This window comes from Phyllobates terribilis, unplaced genomic scaffold, assembly GCF_046119375.1.
Source record: "Phyllobates terribilis strain yellow unplaced genomic scaffold, ASM4611937v1 Scaffold_9__5_contigs__length_417890890, whole genome shotgun sequence".
Taxonomy (NCBI): domain Eukaryota; kingdom Metazoa; phylum Chordata; class Amphibia; order Anura; family Dendrobatidae; genus Phyllobates; species Phyllobates terribilis.
Window position 1 is genome coordinate 76,909,407 of NW_027362769.1, and position 19,456 is coordinate 76,928,862.

Genomic DNA, 19,456 nt, shown 5'->3' on the forward strand with positions numbered 1-19,456 from the left:
CTCTGGCCTGGGTGTATAAATACCTGCTGTCTGCTAGAGGGAGGTGCCGGCGATACTCACATTACCCCTTGTGAAGACTCGGAGCAAGTGCATTACTTCTTCCTCTCTGTAGCTATGAGGACGGGTGTTCATCTCGCTGAAGTTGACTAAAGCTAAGCAATCTTCCCTTGCTATGCCCTTGACAATTTTCCCACACCTATTGTTTTGGGTATTCCTTGGCTTGTTAAACATAATCAGTTGGTGGATTGGCAAACCGGGGAGATTATTGAATGGGGAGATTACTGCCATGAGAACTGTCTGGATGTTTCCCTTGCTACTGTCTCTATGGAAATATTACCTGCTTTTCTGTCTAGTTTTGAGGATGTTTTTCTGAGAGGGGGTGTCAGGATTTGCCTCCTCATCGTGCTTATGAATGTCCTATTAACCTGACCCCCGGAGCTAAACTACCGAAGTCCAGACTGTATAATCTTTCTAGCCCTGAGAGACAAGCCATGAAGGATTTCATTACGGAAAGTCTGAGCAAGTGCATTACTTCTTCCTCTCTGGAGCTATGACGACGGGTGTTCATCTCTCTGAAGTCAACTAAAGCTAAGCTATCTTCTCTTGGTTGTTCCCCCTTGTTGTCTTTAGTTGTCAGTGGGGATCAACTAGAGCTCATCCCCATCCCTTCCCTAGCCAGGACCTAGCGCCAGGGAAAGACAGGGTGAGGTTCGCGTGCGGCGATTGGTGAAGAACAAATATAGGGACTTTAAAAGGAGACAGGGTGATATTAGATCAGCCTAGGAGGTCTCCACTTCCCCCTTTCCCTAGTGTTTGGGCTCCCTTTGTGTTGCACTAAGTCTTTCCCACACCTTGCATGACAGCTGGGCGACATTCAAGAGAACATCACAACTTTTATAGGGCAGCATGAGTAGCATGGTGGCTTAATGGTTAGCACTGCAGCCTTGCAGCACTGGGGCCCTGGGTTCAAATCACACCATGGACATCATGTGCAAGGAGTTTGTAGGTGCTACAGTTTTTGCGTGGGTTTCCTCCAGGTTCTCTGGCTTCCGCCCACACTCCAAAGACATACTGATAGGGAAAGTAGATTGTGAGCCCCAATGGGGACAATGATGATAATGGTGCTATATAAGTGAGTAAAATAATTAAAAATAAATAGGGATTTCTGATTTGGCATTTAAAACTCAGATTTATTTATTTATTTAGTGATGCAATTATGGTATCATGCATAAAGGATACAGGAATTGCCATTTAATAGCTTGAAAAATTATAACTAGATGTACACTTTTAATTAAGGGGTTTTTTTTGTTTGTTTTTTTTTTTAAGGAACAGCTACAACAAGAATGGTAGTTGGGTAACTCTGTGAAGAGACAATATGGGGAGATATACGCATTTTGTACTAGTGAAGGGCGATAACGATGAGGTTTTGATAACAGTCTGGGACAATAAAACTAAAACAGATTAGCTCTTTTATTTAGCACAAATTGTTCACAGAACAGTTGACACTTTCGGATCCCTACATAGTGATATACTCCGCTAGAACGTCCCGTCACCAGTGGCCAACATAAGAATGTGGTGGCAAGTCCTGAGCACTGGTCGAGACTGCTAGCAGTAAGAAGAACGATGATCTAAAGAAAAATCCTACTACATATACTAAATGTGGATCAGACCAAGCAAGAATCAGCCTCTTGTATGAAACTGTATGGAATTGCTTATATTTGTGTGACTTAATAGAACCACATAACAGATCCGGTTGACATGACAGCTTTGCACCATGAACAGCTGATATTAGCTGGAATGCACCATGATTACTATATGTGTCATGAATCACTGGACCTGTCTGTGACTGTACCACTTGATGAAATGGGCAATCATTGCACAGACTCTTCTGGTTTCTACTGCTTTAGTAATGGAAGTTACACATTTGATGTAGGTACTAGGAGGCGAAAAAATGACGACTTTTTATTTAGGGTAAAGTGTCCCTACAAGTTCCACGGTTTGGCTGCACCTTTTACTAAGATGAAAGCCTTTATCTCAAGCATATCTTACGTGAGCTGTCCATCAATATGTATCATGCTTTAAGGGAGTTGGAGAAATTACGTTTCCCAGACTCCCAGCAACAGTGTCAGTTTTCTTCTGCTCAGAGGCTCAGTTTCTCCCTTTGGCCACCCTACAACACCTCCCCCTCTGCTGCCACACCCAATGTCAATTAGAGAGTAGGCTAACCACCATTTGGGAGAAAAGTGTAAAAGTCAGAAATCTGATAGGGTTGTCACCTCAGATACCTGAGGGCACATGGCAATATGGGCATGGAATCGCTCACCTGTCTTCATTTACACTTCTGCAGGGAGGAAAACATACAAGACATGTCTGAAATATTTTCACGTTCAAAACAAAATGACTATATGAACATGAATCACCCTGCTACATTAAGGACTTCCCTGGAGAAGCAGAACGTCTCATGGAAGACATCGGTGTGGAACTACCAACACTTCCATACACTCCATTTCAACTAGTCCCAGAATTGGAAAGAGAAATATAAGGAAAGAATGGGCTTTATATTATTTTAATCAATTTGTCTCCATGTGGGTATTTAAATTTTTTTTTTAGCAGGAATTTGCTCCTATAACTTTTGGTGAAAACTCCTACATAGCTCTATAAACATTCTTTTCGCTTACGACGCTCTACATCAAAGACTCAAAATAAGTGCATAGTTTTCTATAACCAATTACACAGAAAGACAGATGGACAAGGCCAGACAGATTGTTTTCAGGGAGTACTTATAATTGCAAAACAGAACTCTGAACTTCACCCATAATGACTGCATGGCTGGAGGGAGAATGAAAAATACCTCGAAGATGGTGGAATTTGACAAGGGTTGTTTAGACAATAAATCAAAACTGGAACTTCTTGCTTTCCTTACCTCCATTTGAAAGCCAGAACTTTTTTCCCCATAATATATATATGTATTTTTTTTTTTTTTATAATATATATATATATATATATATATATATATATATATATATATATATATATATATATATATATATATATATATATATATATATATATATATATATATATATATATATATATATATATATATATATATATATATATATATAATATATAATATATACTATATATACACACACCAAAAGTTTGGACACACCTTGTCATTTAAAGATTTTTCTGTATTTTCATGACTATGAAAATTGTACATTCACACTGAAGGCATCAAAACTATGAATTAACACATGTGGAATTATATACTTAACAAAAAAGTGTGAAACAACTGAAAATATGTCTTATATTCTAGGTTCTTCAAAGTAGCCACCTTTTGCTTTGATGACTGCTTTGCACACTCTTGGCATTCTCTTGATGAGCTTCAAGAGGTAGTCACCGGAAATGGTCTTCCAACAATCTTGAAGGAGTTCCCAGAGATGCTTAGCACTTGTTGGCCCTTTTGCCTTCACTCTGTGGTCCAGCTCACCCCAAACCATCTCAATTGGGTTCAGGTCTGGTGACTGTGGAGGCCAGGTCATCTGGCGTAGCACCCCATCACTCTCCCTCTTGGTCAAATAGCCCTTACACAGCCTGGAGGTGTGTTTGGGGTCATTGTACTGTTGAAAAATAAATGATGGTCCAACTAAACGCAAACCGGATGGAATAGCATGCCGCTGCTAGATGCTGTGGTAGCCATGCTGGTTCAGTATGCCTTCAATTTTGATTAAATCCCCAACAGTGTCACAGGAAAGCACCCCACCACCATCACACCTCCTCCTCCTCCATGCTTCACGGTGGGAACCAGGCATGTAGAGTCCATCCGTTCACCTTTTCTGCGTCGCACAAAGACACGGTGGTTGGAACCAAAGATCTCAAATTTGGACTCATCAGACCAAAGCACAGATTTCCACTGGTCTAATGTTTGGGCTAAAGAACACAAGGAATGGACAAGTCTCTTCTGCTTGTTGCCTGTCCTTAGCAGTGGTTTCCTAGCAGCTATTTTACCATGAAGGCCTGCTGCACAAAGTCTCCTCTTAACAGTTGTTGAAGAGATGTGTCTGCTGCTAGAACTCTGTGTGGCATTGACCTGGTCTCTAATCTGAGCTGCTGTTAACCTGCGATTTCTGAGGCTGGTGACTCGGATAAACTTATCCTCAGAAGCAGAGGTGACTCTTGGTCTTCCTTTTCTAGGGCGGTCCTCATGTGAGCCAGTTTCTTTGTAGCTTTTGATGGTTTTTGCAACTGCACTTGGGGACACTTTCAAAGTTTTCCCAATTTTTCGCACTGACTGACCTTCATTTCTTAAAGTAATGATGCCCACTCATTTTTCTTTACTTAGCTGCTTTTTTCTTGCCATAATACAAATTCTAACAGTCTATTCAGTAGGACTATCAGCTGTGTATCCACCAGACTTCTGCACAACACAACTGATGGTCCCTACCCCATTTATTAGGCAAGATATCCCACTTATTAAACCGGACAGGGCACACCTGTGAAGTAAAAACCATTTCTGGTGACTACCTCTTGAAGCTCATCAAGAGAATGCCAAGAGTGTGCAAAGCAGTCATCAAAGCAAAAGGTGGCTACTTTGAAGAACCTAGAATATAAGACATATTTTCAGTTGTTTCACACTTTTTTGTTAAGTATATAATTCCACGTGTTAATTCATAGTTTTGATGCTTTCAGTGTGAATGTACAATTTTCAAAGTCATGAAAATACAGAAAAATCTTTAAATGAGGTGTGTCCAAACTTTTGGTCTGTACTGTATATATACATACACCGACCAAAAGTTTGGACACGCCTTGATTGCATTCGGACCAATTTAATCCAATGATGGTGTGCTCAGTTGTGTTTGTTTTTTTCCAGCCTGATCACAGTCCGATCGGCACTGGAAAAATAAACAAACACAGCATGCTGCGATTGCATGCTGCATTCGGATCACATGCACCCATATAATCTATGGATGCGTGTGAAACATCGCAATGCACTCGGATAACACCCGAGTGCAGTGCGATTGCCGCCGATGCCAGCAACAGAGGAGATGGAGAAATTGATTGCTCCATCTCCTCCGCAGCTTTGCTGCAATCCTCTCCGTGCGAGAGGATCGAAGCACTGACATTCGGCTCCCGCTCGCAGCTGAGTGGGAGTCAAATGTCATTAGCATATCGCATCCGATCAGATATGATTCGCTAGTGGGATCCCAGCCCAAGGATATGTTCACACTGAGTTTTCTTAAGAGGATTTGGAGGAAAAAGTTGAATGGAAACTTACAAGACCTTCCTCAAAAACTTGGATGATCCACTCAGTTTCTCCTCCAAAAATCTCTGCAAAAAGACTGCGTGCACATACCCTAAACCAGGGGTGGGGAACCTTTATTCTGCCAAGGGCCATTTGGATATTTACACCATCCTTCGGGGGCCGTACAAATTGCATACCAACACTTCCCACAGAGAACATCCTGACGCTGGCACTGGTGTCAGGACGTAATCTTTCACTGCATGCGCCTCAGCGTTCAGTAGTGAACACTATGTGCGTGTGCCGGCTAACAGAACAAGAAGAAACCAAAGGCCCAGCGGCCGTCAAAACACAGCTGCCGGCCCAAGCACTGCGGTCCCCGGTAATCTGCCCGGGGGCTGGATAAAAGGTCATTGTGGGCCGTAAATGGCCCTCGGGCCTGAGGTTCCCCACCCTTGCCCTAAGTGTACCTACTTGCATGACGCTCAGGCTGCGATCACAAGTTCCCCATGCGCGGTCCCATTTATATACCATGCCCCGTGATCTCTACACTGAACAATTCCCAACTATAATTTATATCTAGTCTATATATTAGACCCATTTTACTACATTTATATTATTCATGAGATTACCTGTAATTATAGAGGCAAGTAAAAACAGTTACAGTTTTCAATGTATAACAGATTCAATTTAATGTGCAACTGATAAAGATCACAGATCAATTTGTAAAAATGCAATATACTATCTGTTTAGAAGACAAGGAATTTGAAACGTCTTCAAATTTCAGGAGGGATAGGTTCCCATATGTGTTGTGAATTTATTTTCTGTTCCTTAGTTCAGTGAGTAATTCTAATGCACCATTGGTAGCTCCATGCTAACTTGGTATGACCCCCCACAAGTTCCAAGGAAATAGAAAATCCAAAAATTCCAAGGCACCAGAGAATAGGAATAAAACATAGCCTTTATTCCATCCTTAAAAATCGCATGATGAAATACAAAAAACGAAGTAGACGATGCAACGTTTCATCCCCGACAGGCCTTTTTCAAGCCAGAAATACAATAAAAATGACAGCCATAGGACCAGATAACGTAATTTAATGCTGTAACAGATCAGACATATCTCAGAACCGAGTGATGAACAACAGATCCAGTTGACTTCTAACTTAGTTTGCATCTGACCAAATATCAAAGTAACGGAAGAATGAGGCAGCACTCCAAGTTAGTTGCAAACAAGTAATTAGTCCAACATGTGGCTAGTGTGTAACATTTCTCAGGCCAATGGAGCCAAAACGTCACATGTTGGACTAATATATTTGTTTGCAACCAATTTGGAGTGCTGGCTGCGCTGTCCATTAATTTGATTCCGGTCTGGTGGTTTGACTGAAATTATCCACCAAGGAGGTGAGAACCTTGATGTATGCTAAAGGAGCCAGAACTTGGAGCGCTGCTCACACTGCTTAATCTACAGGTCGCCAAGGTGTCCCTTGTTTCACAAGTACTGTACAAACAGTGCTGCATGCTGCGCTATTTTCTAACAAAATAGATGAGAATCTGCTTTGGAGCCTTGAATAAAACATCACCGTGGCTTAAGAATGGATTTACAAAGCAGTGGTCCTGAAAATGGGGTCAGTCACATAATTTTTTTTTTCCAATAATAAATTAAAGAGGTTGCCCACTACTCAAACAACCCCTTTACAATTACTATATTGCCTCGTGTAACATAACAGCCAGTACTCACCTCCGGTGTCAGCTCCATGCCAGCAAGGTCTCCCGATGCTCGTGTGACATTCTTATGCCACGTGAGCCCTGCAGCCAATTAGTGGCCACTTTGCTCATACTTCCTTCTCACCCTTTCCTCCTTTGGGCAAAACGCACATCCAGAAGAAGTTAGCATTTCTGCTGCTCTTTTCACTTCCTCCTGATGTCAGTAATGCTGGTGGCGAGTATAGGCCATTTTTATTTTATATGAAGGAATATAGAAAACGAGAAGGGGGTTGTCCGAGAAGTGGGTAACCCTTTTAATAATAATAATGATTATATAATTAGTAGTTTGAGGTTTGTTTTTTAAGATTAGAAAAAGGGTCTACATTTATTTTCCCCAGGAACAGTGCCTCTACAGTCAATGGCCTTCCTATACATTCCAAGAGTAACATTATTTTTTGGAGAAAAAGCAGAGCCTTCTTCCTAATTCCTTAATCCTAATCATAGACAACCCCCTTCACTTACATGTTAAAATTTTGGTTCCCACCAAGTAGTAGGTGGGACTATTTCAAACAAATCAAATAGTCACCGCTTACTCTTTCAGCCATGCTGGCTGTAATAGGCCAAATATTTCTGTTATAGAAAAATGTGATATCAAGCATTAAAACAGATGACAATAAAAAAAAAAAAAAAAAAAAGCATATGTGCCTTGCTCACACATACCTATGCATGAGTAAAATTTCAAATTTTTTTTTATGCATTTTAAATTGGGAAAATATATATATATATATATATATATATATATATATATATATATATATATATATATATATATATATATATATATTTTATTAAAAATATCTGGAGAAAAAAAAAAAAAAAACTCATCGGGAAGACAAATTCCATCCATTAGAAGCTTCCTTACATGGTCTGACATGAAACATTAAAGAAAAGACCATTTATGTAAGGTAAATCTTTCCTAGAAGTGATCGACTTCAGCTCCCGGAATTCCCTGCCATTGGGAAAAAAAAAAAAATATACAGAACAAACCCTTGCCTTAGTTTGTGTTGAAAGTTGTGATTTACGCAGTATTTGCTTTTGTCTTACATAAAAATATGCTACGCTACATCATCATTTCTGTTGTCCCATTTAACAACTTGTTTTTCATCTCCCCTTTGTCACCAGTTGACATTGAGAAAATCCAGCTAGGTAGGGTTCTTTCTATAGAATAGGCTGGATCCCGTCTACTTGGCTATTGTCTATGGATTTGTCAGAGAATGAGGTCTATAGGAAAGAGAAAAGGTCCTGGATACCACAAACAGACACAGATAGCGTGGAGCGGAGAGGCAGACTTCCTCCACAGTAACCGGCAAAAGTCTTAACAGGAGCCTTATGTCGTGGAAGGAGCAAGGTGACCTCTGGTCAGAATGTTTTATGAATTGCCATCTCGGGTAACATTGAAGAACTCTACACTGTAGCAACACCATCTAAAATGTATCCCAAGTGCGAGTGGTCACAAATAGAGGGGGCTGGTCTCCTATTTCCAATGTAGATACACAAAGAATTTAGAAGCTTACTAAGAAGTTAAAAATAAGAATCCAGTATATGAAAGTGAAAAGGTTCGGACTACATGGATATAGAAAAAAATAAGCACATGGAACCAAAAAACGGGAGGTTGTCCATGAAACTGGACCACCCATTCTTGTAGGAGTTTTGGGTGACAACATAATCGAAGTTACTCTTTAACATTCTATAGCAGTAATGGTGATTAAAATAGTATTAATAACCTTTAAAGTTTACAGAGAATTTGGCTGGTATTCATAGGTTAGCAGAGACTTCTACCCTCCCTGAATCTAATATATATAACATGAATGTGCAAAGTGTTGTCAATAGCAAGATACACCAAGAAAAAAAAAAAACACAAGGTGTTATGCTGATGGCATCTTGAATCACCAGTGCCTAAGGATATGTTCACAAAGAGCTTTTTGATGTGGATTTTGGAGCAAATTTTGGTACAAAATCCACATGAAATTTTGTTTCAGATACTTTCTTGAATTAACTTCGATTCACTGTAATGGGAAAACATACCTAAAATGCACACAATGCTGTTTTTCATGTCAGTTCTAGAGGCATGAAACAATGCTCCAAATTTAATTCCTGAATCAATTGAAGTAGAAAAATAGCAAAAAAAAAAAAAAAAACACAACACACAGTGGGTCAAAAAATAACCAAAAGCGCAGCTGAAATGTTTGATTTTTTTTATAGCACATTTTTATGGAGAAAGGTCCACATAAAAAACTAGAGAAAGTCCGAAAGAAACTAATCTGCTGTGGGTTTTTCTGAGAAATACAAGTTTCTCCTCCCTTTGCAAAGTGTGACATTCTTGGTAAAAATCCACAGCATAGATTGAAATGATGCCCGCCAATGTAAAATCCACAGTGCTGGTCAATTTACTCTGGATTTTCTGCACAGTATGTGGATGACATTTCATAGAATCTTCCCGTGCACATGTGTTTACTATACACTTGTAGTTGAAACGTTACAAAATGCGCAAAAATTGTATCTACACAACTTTAAAGGGGTTGGCCAACAACATAAATATTTAACACACAAATAGTAATAACAATAAGAAGTCTCCCAAAAATTTTTTCAGGTGCCAAGGTTCTTTGAATGGATTTAGAGTATTTTGAGGGCGCTGAATTTCAAAAATCCCACTACTTTTGCTGAATTGGCTCTAGTTTTTGAGATAATGTATTCCCCCAATGCGAACTGTATGGAAAAACAAATGCAATAGCTTTTGGTCTTTTGACTCTTTAATAGAGTCTTAGGTAATGAAATCTCCTATATACACAGTAATTTTTGGATTATAAAATGCACTTTTTTTCCTGCAATTTTGGGGGAGGGGGGGGGGGGTGCGTCTTATAGTCCGAATGTACTGTAGCTTACAAGAGGGTGACTGCGGTGGAGCAGTGTCCCAGGAGGAAAGGTCACTGCTGCAGGAAGCTGGTGGCAGCAGCGGCAGGAGTGGCGTGATGCTGCGGGCCCCGGGTTGAGAGGAGGGGGTGTTTAGCGGTGCGAAGCTGCAGCGAGCCCCAGGCTTTTACGGCTCCCGAGAGCTCAATCTGCACATGTGCCAACTATGGTGGCCATTTTCCTGAAATCCACTGCAGTGAAAACGATGGGAAGTGAGAAGACTCCCGACATTTTGTAAAAGCCCGGGTCCTGTCGCAGCCACGCACTGCTGAAAACCCCCTCCGCCCCACTCCTGCCGCCGCCAGCTTCCTACAGCAGTGACCCTGCCTCCCCCAGTAAGCTACTGTAAAAGCGAACTATAAGACGCAGCACCACCATTTTATAAAAATAAAAAAATCCTATTTTCCTGCCCAAAAATTTGGGGTGCGTATGGTCTGGTGCATCTTATAGTCCGCAAAATATGGTAATTATTTTGTATTTCAATTTGTAGGCTTACAATACTATAAAAGCTACTTTTTGAAGCCAGGATTCTACTGTAATTAATTATTAAATATCTCAGACCCTAGAGCCATTCTTAATCAGCACCATAATATTAATAAAAAACTGTTCAAACATCGTTGGCACCAAAATTACTGTATACAAGTGTTATAGTAATAAAAAACACTCAGTATGCCATCACCTACTGCACCCTTGCTTGTAAGCCACTGATAACCCCAATTTTTATACATCTTGGTCAGTGTGTTTGTTTTTACCATCAGTATGGCATTCGGTTCCTGCACTGTTGCAGCCATATCATTGGCTATAGAGGTGATGGGTCCTCACCACTGAGGTCACTTTACGGCAAGTGAATGGCTACAAAATTCACATATTGTATGGATGCATTATCGACTGAGCTGGGGAAAAATGACCAAAGTAGCACTATGGAGGTGTCGGCACAAGTGTCAGGAGCAGCAGTTAATTGGACAAAGAGAGGCGTTAAAAATAATAAAAAGTAACTATTTATTAAAAAATAAAAATCATAGTGTTAGAAAAACATTTAAAGGTGTTTTCTAAGGAATAAAAATACATAAAAAAGTAGTGTCCCTAGCATGTTAATCACACAAGCATGGGTATTCCTATAGACTGACTGTCTTGTGACAGTGCTAATGCAAGCGTTCCACCAGATAAGTCTGAGTGTAACCCTAGGCTTAAGCTGATGAAATTAGTCACTAATTTTATGAACGTTCATTAGGTTACAGTAATCCCCTGGAAAAGTGAGTGGTGTAAGATCTCTTCCAACAAGAAAAAGTTTACAACAGGGCTTGTAAATTACAATCCCTCAATAAAACGGTCATTAGAAGGATAAGACATGAATGTGTCGAGAGTTACCGGCACACAGGCAACATTGAGCGGCACCTGTGAAGGAATCACCTGCTTGTGTTATCGAATGCTGGGATCCCAGGAGAAACTAACACCACTGTTCCCGGAGATGAGGTGTTCGGTTCTCTAGAGACCGGCGGATAATTGGCCATGTTTGCTAAAGCACAAGCTCGCCCGGCTGTATTCAAATGACACTTCTGCAGAACGGCCTTCTACAACATACAAAGACCTTGAGACACTGGCCACAAAGGAAGGAAAACTGCCCCAGTCATAGCAAACTACTGCACGCTTTATCTCGATCAACCATTAGACTGACCACACTTCAACGCTTACTCCACATTGTGGTAGCTTTTATCGGACAGCCCTGGAACATTCGTCGTCTTACAACCCGAGCTCTGGAGGCCTCATTAGAATTTCAGAAATTGAAAGTGTAAAACTGTAAAACTTAATGCTTCCAGCAAAGACGAGCTATCAATAGAAACGGGTTTGCCGCAGTAAAAATAATTATGCAGTACACTTTCAATTTAAGTATTTAAGGCACATGGAAATAATTACTTGACCAAAACCTAATGGAGCGATGAATATTTAAATTATATTTAACACTAAATCGGAATTCATTATTATTTAATGTAATGCCGGAACACATGCTCAAGTCACTGGGAGAAAAAAAACTAAGACGTAACATAAAAGCTACGGAATATTGCCATGCAAAAGACAAATCACAGAGCCCGTTATGTATACTGTATACAAACCCGCAAGTACAATGCCACTGATATTCTTTATCCACATGGATCCCATGTTCAGCAATGTTAGAAAACAACGCCAATATTTAAGCACTATTAGTCCTGGCAATCAATCGATTATAAGGGGATAAGGCTGGTAAAGCATATATTTTGTCTGCAAATATACACCATTATAGATAGGAACCTAGACAAGGTCTCATTCAGACAATTTTTTTTAAACTTTTTTTTTTTTTTTTTTTTTTCACTTTCAATAATGAAAAAAAATTATATATGCATATATAATTTTTTTTATTATTATCATTGAAAGTAAAAAAAAAAAAATAATAATAATTTATCTGAATATATATTATATACTTGACCAAAAAATGATGCAAACTGGCTCCAGCACACTGATGGAAAATGGTCCTTATTACATTATTAAAAAAAAACATGCAATACATTTTTGTGTCCATTTTCCAGTGTGGCATCAGTCTCTCTTATTCAAGGGGAAAAAAAAAATTCCAACCTTCTCCAATCCATTAAACAATAAAGAGTAGACAACAATTGGATGAAACATGGATGGCGTCTAAGTGGTATATTTCTTTGTGAGTTGGTTTTTCACGGACCCATTGACTTGGAGCGTGTGATCCATGAGAACCACCAAGGACAGACTTGTCTTTCTTTTTGGTACAGACACTTGGCCCACCCAAAAAAAAAAAAATGGACACGTGAACAGCCCCACATGCTAGAATGATTACATGTTCTGTCTGTTGAAATCACAGAACATGTGCGTGAATAATGAACGTGTGACCGAAACCTAAATTGGAGGGTTATTAATTAAAGGTAATCAAGTCTAAGATGGGAAGATATATACTGCAATACTCACAATAAAATGAGAAGTATGTTTACTTGTGCAGATAAAGTCGTCCAAAAAAAATAAAAAATTCTTGACTTTTCATTTCGAAAAAAAACAGCTTTACATACATAAATTAAAGTATTTGCCCTTTCTAAGGAGGTTTTCTTCTTTAAAATTAACGTTACTGATGTAAGAGAGCACGGGACGTTCTAAAACGTTGTGTGGGTTTCAGTTACTGACTTCTATGTCGGGGACAGATTTTGCCGAGAAGGGTGCACAAGAGTAAGCAGCATGGTAGAATTGCTTGCAGATCCATCCACGGGCACGGTTTATTCACCTGGAGATCTGGTACAGACATTTCTGTAATTGTTGTATATATCTAAATGGGATTTGAACAAATCTATGCACGAGCAACAGAAACAACCCCAAATCAGATGTAAAAGAGAAGATATTCGGCACATGTCCAACACACCAGATTCATATGGCTGATACAAATAATCTTAGGTTTCCAAAAATCATCCTGCATATTGTTCTTTAACAGTTTTCTTTTCCACTAGCATAAAGATGATCCAGGCAGAGGATTCTGCTGGCCAGCTCCCCTCTCACTACAAGCAAACAGGGAAACACCTGTCAATCAAGCTAAGACCCTTTCCCATGGCCGGCCTTTTTTTTTCCCCTAAGCAGTAGTTTCTCTGAAATGCTGCAGCATTTTTGGAGTAAAACCTACACTAATTTTTTTTGTGATAAGGAACCTAGTCTGGACTTCATCCTGTCCAAAATTTGAGCACAAGAGCATATAGGTTCCCTTAAAGTAAAGCTGCCAGGAATAATGGTTAAATATGAAAACTGCCCTCCTTTAAAAGACAGGCTCACACTAGCGTAATTTTGAGTGCTGTCCGTGAAGAAAACGTACCAAAGTTATTCAACGGGGCAAAAAATAAAAAAAATAATCACAGCATGCACTAGTTTTTTCTGTGTGTCGGACGCAACTCACCCAATTATGGGTACGCAAGGAAAAAAAAAAATTAAATGATATATACACATATAAATAGATATAGAGCCACTGCATAATATTTGATTTTTACAGATACATTGTCATTTTCGAACATAGGAAACTTTATATGGTCCTATAAATCATTAATAATTGCCGAGATAGATAGATAGATAGATATATATATCTATTAGTTTACAAAAAGGCATCAGAGTTTCACAGTTTTCTGGATGAAACTCGTATTTTTTTATAAACTCATTTGAACCCGGCCTTGGAGAGACAGACATGTTTTTTGTTTGCTCTTTTTGTTGGACAAATGTCTCCAGAAAAAAAAAAAAGCCTTTTTTTTTCTGGCTCTAAACAGATGTGCAAGTTGAGCCATTGTGACTTCTATTAAGAGATATTGTTGACTTACTGCTTGCCAAGTGGTTCGGGGAGGAATGTTGCCCATTGGGTGTGCAGGAGGTCAAATCTATAGCCATATTGGAGTGGTCCCTCTCGGGCACAAGCTCATTATTACCTGTTTGAGGAAAAGAAAAAAAAAAAAGAAATAAGGAGACCTGTTAGAAATCTGCCTGTGGGGCAAGAGCCTGACAAACGTCAAGAATGTAGCAATCAGAAGACCAGAACCGCTCACGGAACTTTCTATACTCCGGAATTACTGGGATGTTCCAAAGTACTTTGTAGAACGTTTAATCCTGAAGATGTTGCTTTTGTTTTGTGCAGCCGAGCCATACTGGTCCTTTGATTCAACACGTTACAGTGTGCAAGGGCAATTTTATATGCAAGAGCTGTCCAACATTTTTTGGAAACAGCCATAGTCTAATGCAAGGACTGAAATAAATCAGTATTAGTATGAAATTACCCATCGCCACTTCATTATTCTTACACCATTTACCATTTCTTTGCACATCTAACAGTTTTATAATAAAGAATTGCAAAGTTAGACTCTGAAAAGCTGCAATCTGAGCACAGACACCAGTGTCCATCCAACAAAACACACTCCTGAGGAATCACATCTGCAACAGGATCCTTCTCTTCACAGAATGTTTTCTTCCAGAGTCTTAACATGTTCTTTCGTGTGGATGCAATTCCCAGCTAGAAGGGCATTCCATTGCTTAGGGATTTTATGACTTCTTACAAGTGAAGAATTATTACCAGCAAGAGCCTTTAAAGTATCCAAAAAAAAAAAGCAACAACCGTGTCGTATTAATTCTTGGGTTGATTCACCCATAATGAATTCCAACAACGTAAAAAAAATTACTATAAGACCATCGGCAATCTTGTACCATAAATGACTAATCTTATTGACCTGTAAAACACAACTTTTATCACCAGCGACAGATCAAAAATTTAGATGCCAGAAAATGTTCTCGATGTAATAATGATGACTTGGGTGCTGAGACTGCAACAACTACAAAAATACAGTCGTCAGTGTGTGTCCAAAGATCTAGAGGTGAATGTTTGATCTGGTATAGAGCAGAAAATAATAAGGCTGGCTTCACACACAACATTTGCCAGTCAAAAAACACCACTTTGAGGATTGTTGAGTATTTTCTTTGAGCACAAAAGCTGCAGTCAGATGATCCATTAAAAAGAGTATAACAACAAATATAATCGCACTTAGTTTTGGTTTATAACTTTTTTTTTTTTTGGGGGGGGGGGGTAGTTGGAATGGGGGCAATGGCTTTTTTTTGCTCTTAATGATACAGAATGCTCTGGGAATAGCCTTGTTATGCTGCTTTTCCCATAGAAGTATCCAGAAAATGTGAAAGATATCAGTTAAAGCACACCAAGAAGAAAAATACCATAAAAAAACACTAAGAAAAATGCTTGTACAACTGTTTAGAAATGCTGAAAAAAAGCCCTAAAGGAGAAATCTGGTATGACCATGAGTGATGATCTATGTACATAACCCAAGCCTCTATCGGCAAGCTGCCCCTTAAAATCAGCACAAGTAAAGGAAAGTTATAAAACATTTACGGTTTAGGTATTTAAAGGTGTATTCAGATGAGAGACATTTATGACATTCTTAGGACACCCCAACATATCTGATATGTGGGAGTCCTTTTTTGTAGGGTTCCTCATTATAGGTTGAAAAGGATCCTGTGGCCTCAATTTACTGTGTAGCCCACGAGACAGGCCATAAATGTCTGTCGTCGGACCAGTCATTTTAACACTATTCACATAAAACCGAATAGGCCCAAAAGTAGGTAGGAAATGCTCCATCAGAATACGCAACTTTTTACCAAGACATGAAACATTAAGAATGAATCACCGATCAGAAACCAACAAGGGTTTGTGTTGCATTCAGTTTCACTAAAGTGTACCAGTATAGGTTTGATTTGTGGCCCAATTTTTTTATTTTTTATTACCCTAGTGGTATCATCCTTGAAGCGATGATAAGGAGCCGTTTCATAGACAGTAGGCCATTTCCTAGGTTGTGGTTGATGGACACAGGTATTTAAGGTGCGGACCATCAAACAGCAGATGACTAGGTCTTTGGAAATGATGTGGCCATGTAGGTTTCTATTGTAGTTCACTGAACTGATACAGAATAGAAATTATGACGTTAAAGTCTGTAAGGAAAATGAGGATGTCACCAGTCAAAGGAAATCCCTAGGCTCAGTTTCCATTACATTACACTATTAAGATCACAATGGAATAATTAAGGACATGTGCATCACATTTGCAATGTGGTTTTCTTAGGAAACTGAAAACTACAAGAACCTGTAGCAGACGGTAATTAAGAAGCCACAATGGGGTGAGGAGTCACTATTTTATCAGTAATGTAACTGCACACCATTGTCATTCTCACCAGAAGCTGACACAGACAGAAGAGGGTCCTGTGCAAGAACAATATAGGGGCCTTCTGCAGCCCAATAGTTTATCATAATGTACAATTCCACATTCTTTAGAAGTGGAGGTGGGCCCCCTTACCTCTTGGGCCCCTGGGCAGCTGCACCAATGGTATGTCCACCCCTGACCATCACTGTTCAATAGTTGGAAGCTCTTAGTAGGTTTGATGACCCTTACCATGTACGTCATAGTATATTCACATCACATAATATATAGCAAACTCAACACCGGCATCTGAGGCTCTGGGGATTAATTCTACAGATGGACGCTAGACCCTATATTCATTTGGGACCCTCTTAATTATCACTTTCACTCCTTAACACACCAAAAGCCCTGGGACACATAGGACACCTGACGTATTGAAGTTAGCCAAGATGTCCTGATGAATAACCCAACACAAGCACTTTATCAGAAATAGGACCAATCATGGGAACGACATTGAAAATAAAGAATTTCATGTCATACAGTATATGCTGTTGAGAGAGCGTAGGAAAGGAGCCATTATGTCATCCATGGACATTGTATTATGATTTATGGGATTTTTGGCTAACCCCCTTCAAAAACGAAGATCAAAAGACAGAAGCACAAGTCATAGGTAAAACATGGTCAAGAGGCGGAGATACAACATATAGCATTAAGATATAGCTTATAGTCTAACTCTGAACCCAATTAGTAGTCCACCAATTATCTGGACGTCAGATCTTCTGTAAGAGAACAGACAAAATGCAAAGAAAGCTTCATAACGTACAACTGATTGATGGCACTGTGCCACGTAAGTAAAATATCCTTGTGCCAAGTACATGGTAATCTATGTAACCGTACAAATCATACATGACATTGTACAGAACCACAGCTCAAGATTCCTACAAAATGTGATAGAATGTCATCCGAAAATGTCGGATCTTAAAAGTCAGACTAAATAGGATGTTATTACAATGATATTTATTATGTGCTGCTCCCACATTCTCCACTGCTGTCTGTAATGAGTAAATCAGCCCTATGTACAAGCAGTATATAATCAATATCTTACACATCAGTTCACTATAAGAGCAAGTTATGGGCAACTTAGCGAAAAACTGTAAAAACTAGTTGCATGCAGTACTGGATCACCCAGGAAATATTGCAATATATAAGACATATCCAGAAATCAGGTAGAAGGGTTTCTACTATACACAGCCACAATCAAGAGAATCCCCATCACACAAGCAAACATCAACCTCTCGAGATCTTGCAGACTCAAGTTCAAGGGCTAGTAACAGATGTATGCGTAGTATCCCAGAACTATGTAGGAAGTAACCAAAATGTAGACCTCAACCAAAAACTTCCAAAATAAACAGAAACATGGGAGGTCACTGTGGCTGAAGACATCTTCGGGATCTCAACATATGACCCTCTAAACCAGATCTTGCCAAACTCCAGTCCTCACGGCCCTCCAACAGATCATGGGTTTCCTTAGTTCCTTAGGGTTTCCAGGTTCTCTCCCCTGTGCTCCCCTAAGAAAATCCTGAAAATATGATCTGTAATGGAGGCCAGGAGGACTGGAGTTTGGGAAACACTTCTCTAAGCATCCCAGAATGAAGAAAACCATTAACCCAAGTATGACAGGCAAAGGACATAACACAGAAATGGTCACTTACTAGTTAAATATCCATCTGGTCTCTCTGTTTCCATAGTCAAAGAGCAGTGCTGAAACACAAAATAACAGGACATCTTTAAGAACAAAAGACATTTCTACAAGATAATAAGTGTGTCAAATGTAACAAACTAATTACATGTGTCTGCTGGACTGTATATAGACCTGGGCCACCAGGGGAGATCCAGTACTTCATCTTTTTGTAATGTACCACTCCAGATCGGTCTATCTGCTTCAAGGTTTTGGAAAACTGACCCTCTTTTATGAAAGCCCTGCTGGTGTCCTCCATGAAGTGCATAGCCATTATTCAGATTGGCAGGTACTAAATGTAGCGCTTTTCAGACAGAACATTTAATTTCATATTGATATTCCAATATTAAAGTCCCATAAAATCCTCCAGCTAATTATTATAAGAAGGCTATAGTTCTATCTCCAGCAGATGCCTATCCCAAAAGTAGCAGAAGTACAACATAAAGAGAAAACGTTACACGAGAGCCCCTGTAAGAACACAGCATAAGTACCTATGTCCTCTGTCAGCGAGTGCTGTCACACGCTACTATGCTACTATCTTCCTGTCTTATGTCACTTAACCCCTTTGAAGCCAACAAAAAGCTAGCACTCCACACAGCGTGCCATAGGTTACTATGATATCAAAGGACAAATGACATTGTGTAATTACACTACTGTCTATCATTTAATATACAGTGAAATCGACATTGATTTCAAGAAAACACCAAGCGTTACATGTCTTATAAAAAAAAAAGTTCATTTCAGCAAGTTGTTCTTGCCAAGTTCTTGTCACTTTACTGGAATTACTGTCAGTTCTTCGGCATAGACTCCAATATCAGAAGAAGACAGTAATTAGAAAAATATAAAGTAGAGTAAAATGACACTTGTCGACTACAGAAAAAAAAACAATCAGTTTTTATTTGTGGTGGTCTATATGCCCTATACCCACATCTTAAAAGAAATGAATCTTACCTGATAGTGGTTACACAAAAGTACATGCTACATTGTATCATCTGTACATGATCTATCAGCCAGTCTCCTCCACTGCAGGGTATAGAATAGGAGATGGACATGGAAATGGTGGGAGATTAAATAATATATGGGCTACCGT

General features: G+C 39.4%; 1 protein-coding gene across 7 annotated transcripts in view; it reads right to left on the reverse strand.

Annotated features, from left to right (window-relative positions):
• Positions 1-19,456, reverse strand: part of IKZF2 (IKAROS family zinc finger 2) — an 88,034-nt gene that overhangs the window by 58,533 nt on the left and 10,045 nt on the right. For 2 of the 7 annotated variants that reach the window (XM_073646625.1, XM_073646621.1), the window contains exons 1-3: positions 18,476-18,826; positions 18,341-18,389; positions 14,260-14,364 (exon numbers count right to left, since the gene is read on the reverse strand). In XM_073646625.1, the coding sequence (XP_073502726.1) occupies positions 14,260-14,364; positions 18,341-18,389; positions 18,476-18,640 (319 nt within the window). In that variant the 5' untranslated portion in view covers positions 18,641-18,826. Of the gene's footprint in view, positions 1-14,259; positions 14,365-18,340; positions 18,390-18,475; positions 18,827-18,857; positions 18,900-19,456 lie in introns of those variants that run through there. The other 5 variants (XM_073646620.1, XM_073646619.1, XM_073646622.1 and 2 more) reach the window with 3 other exon arrangements.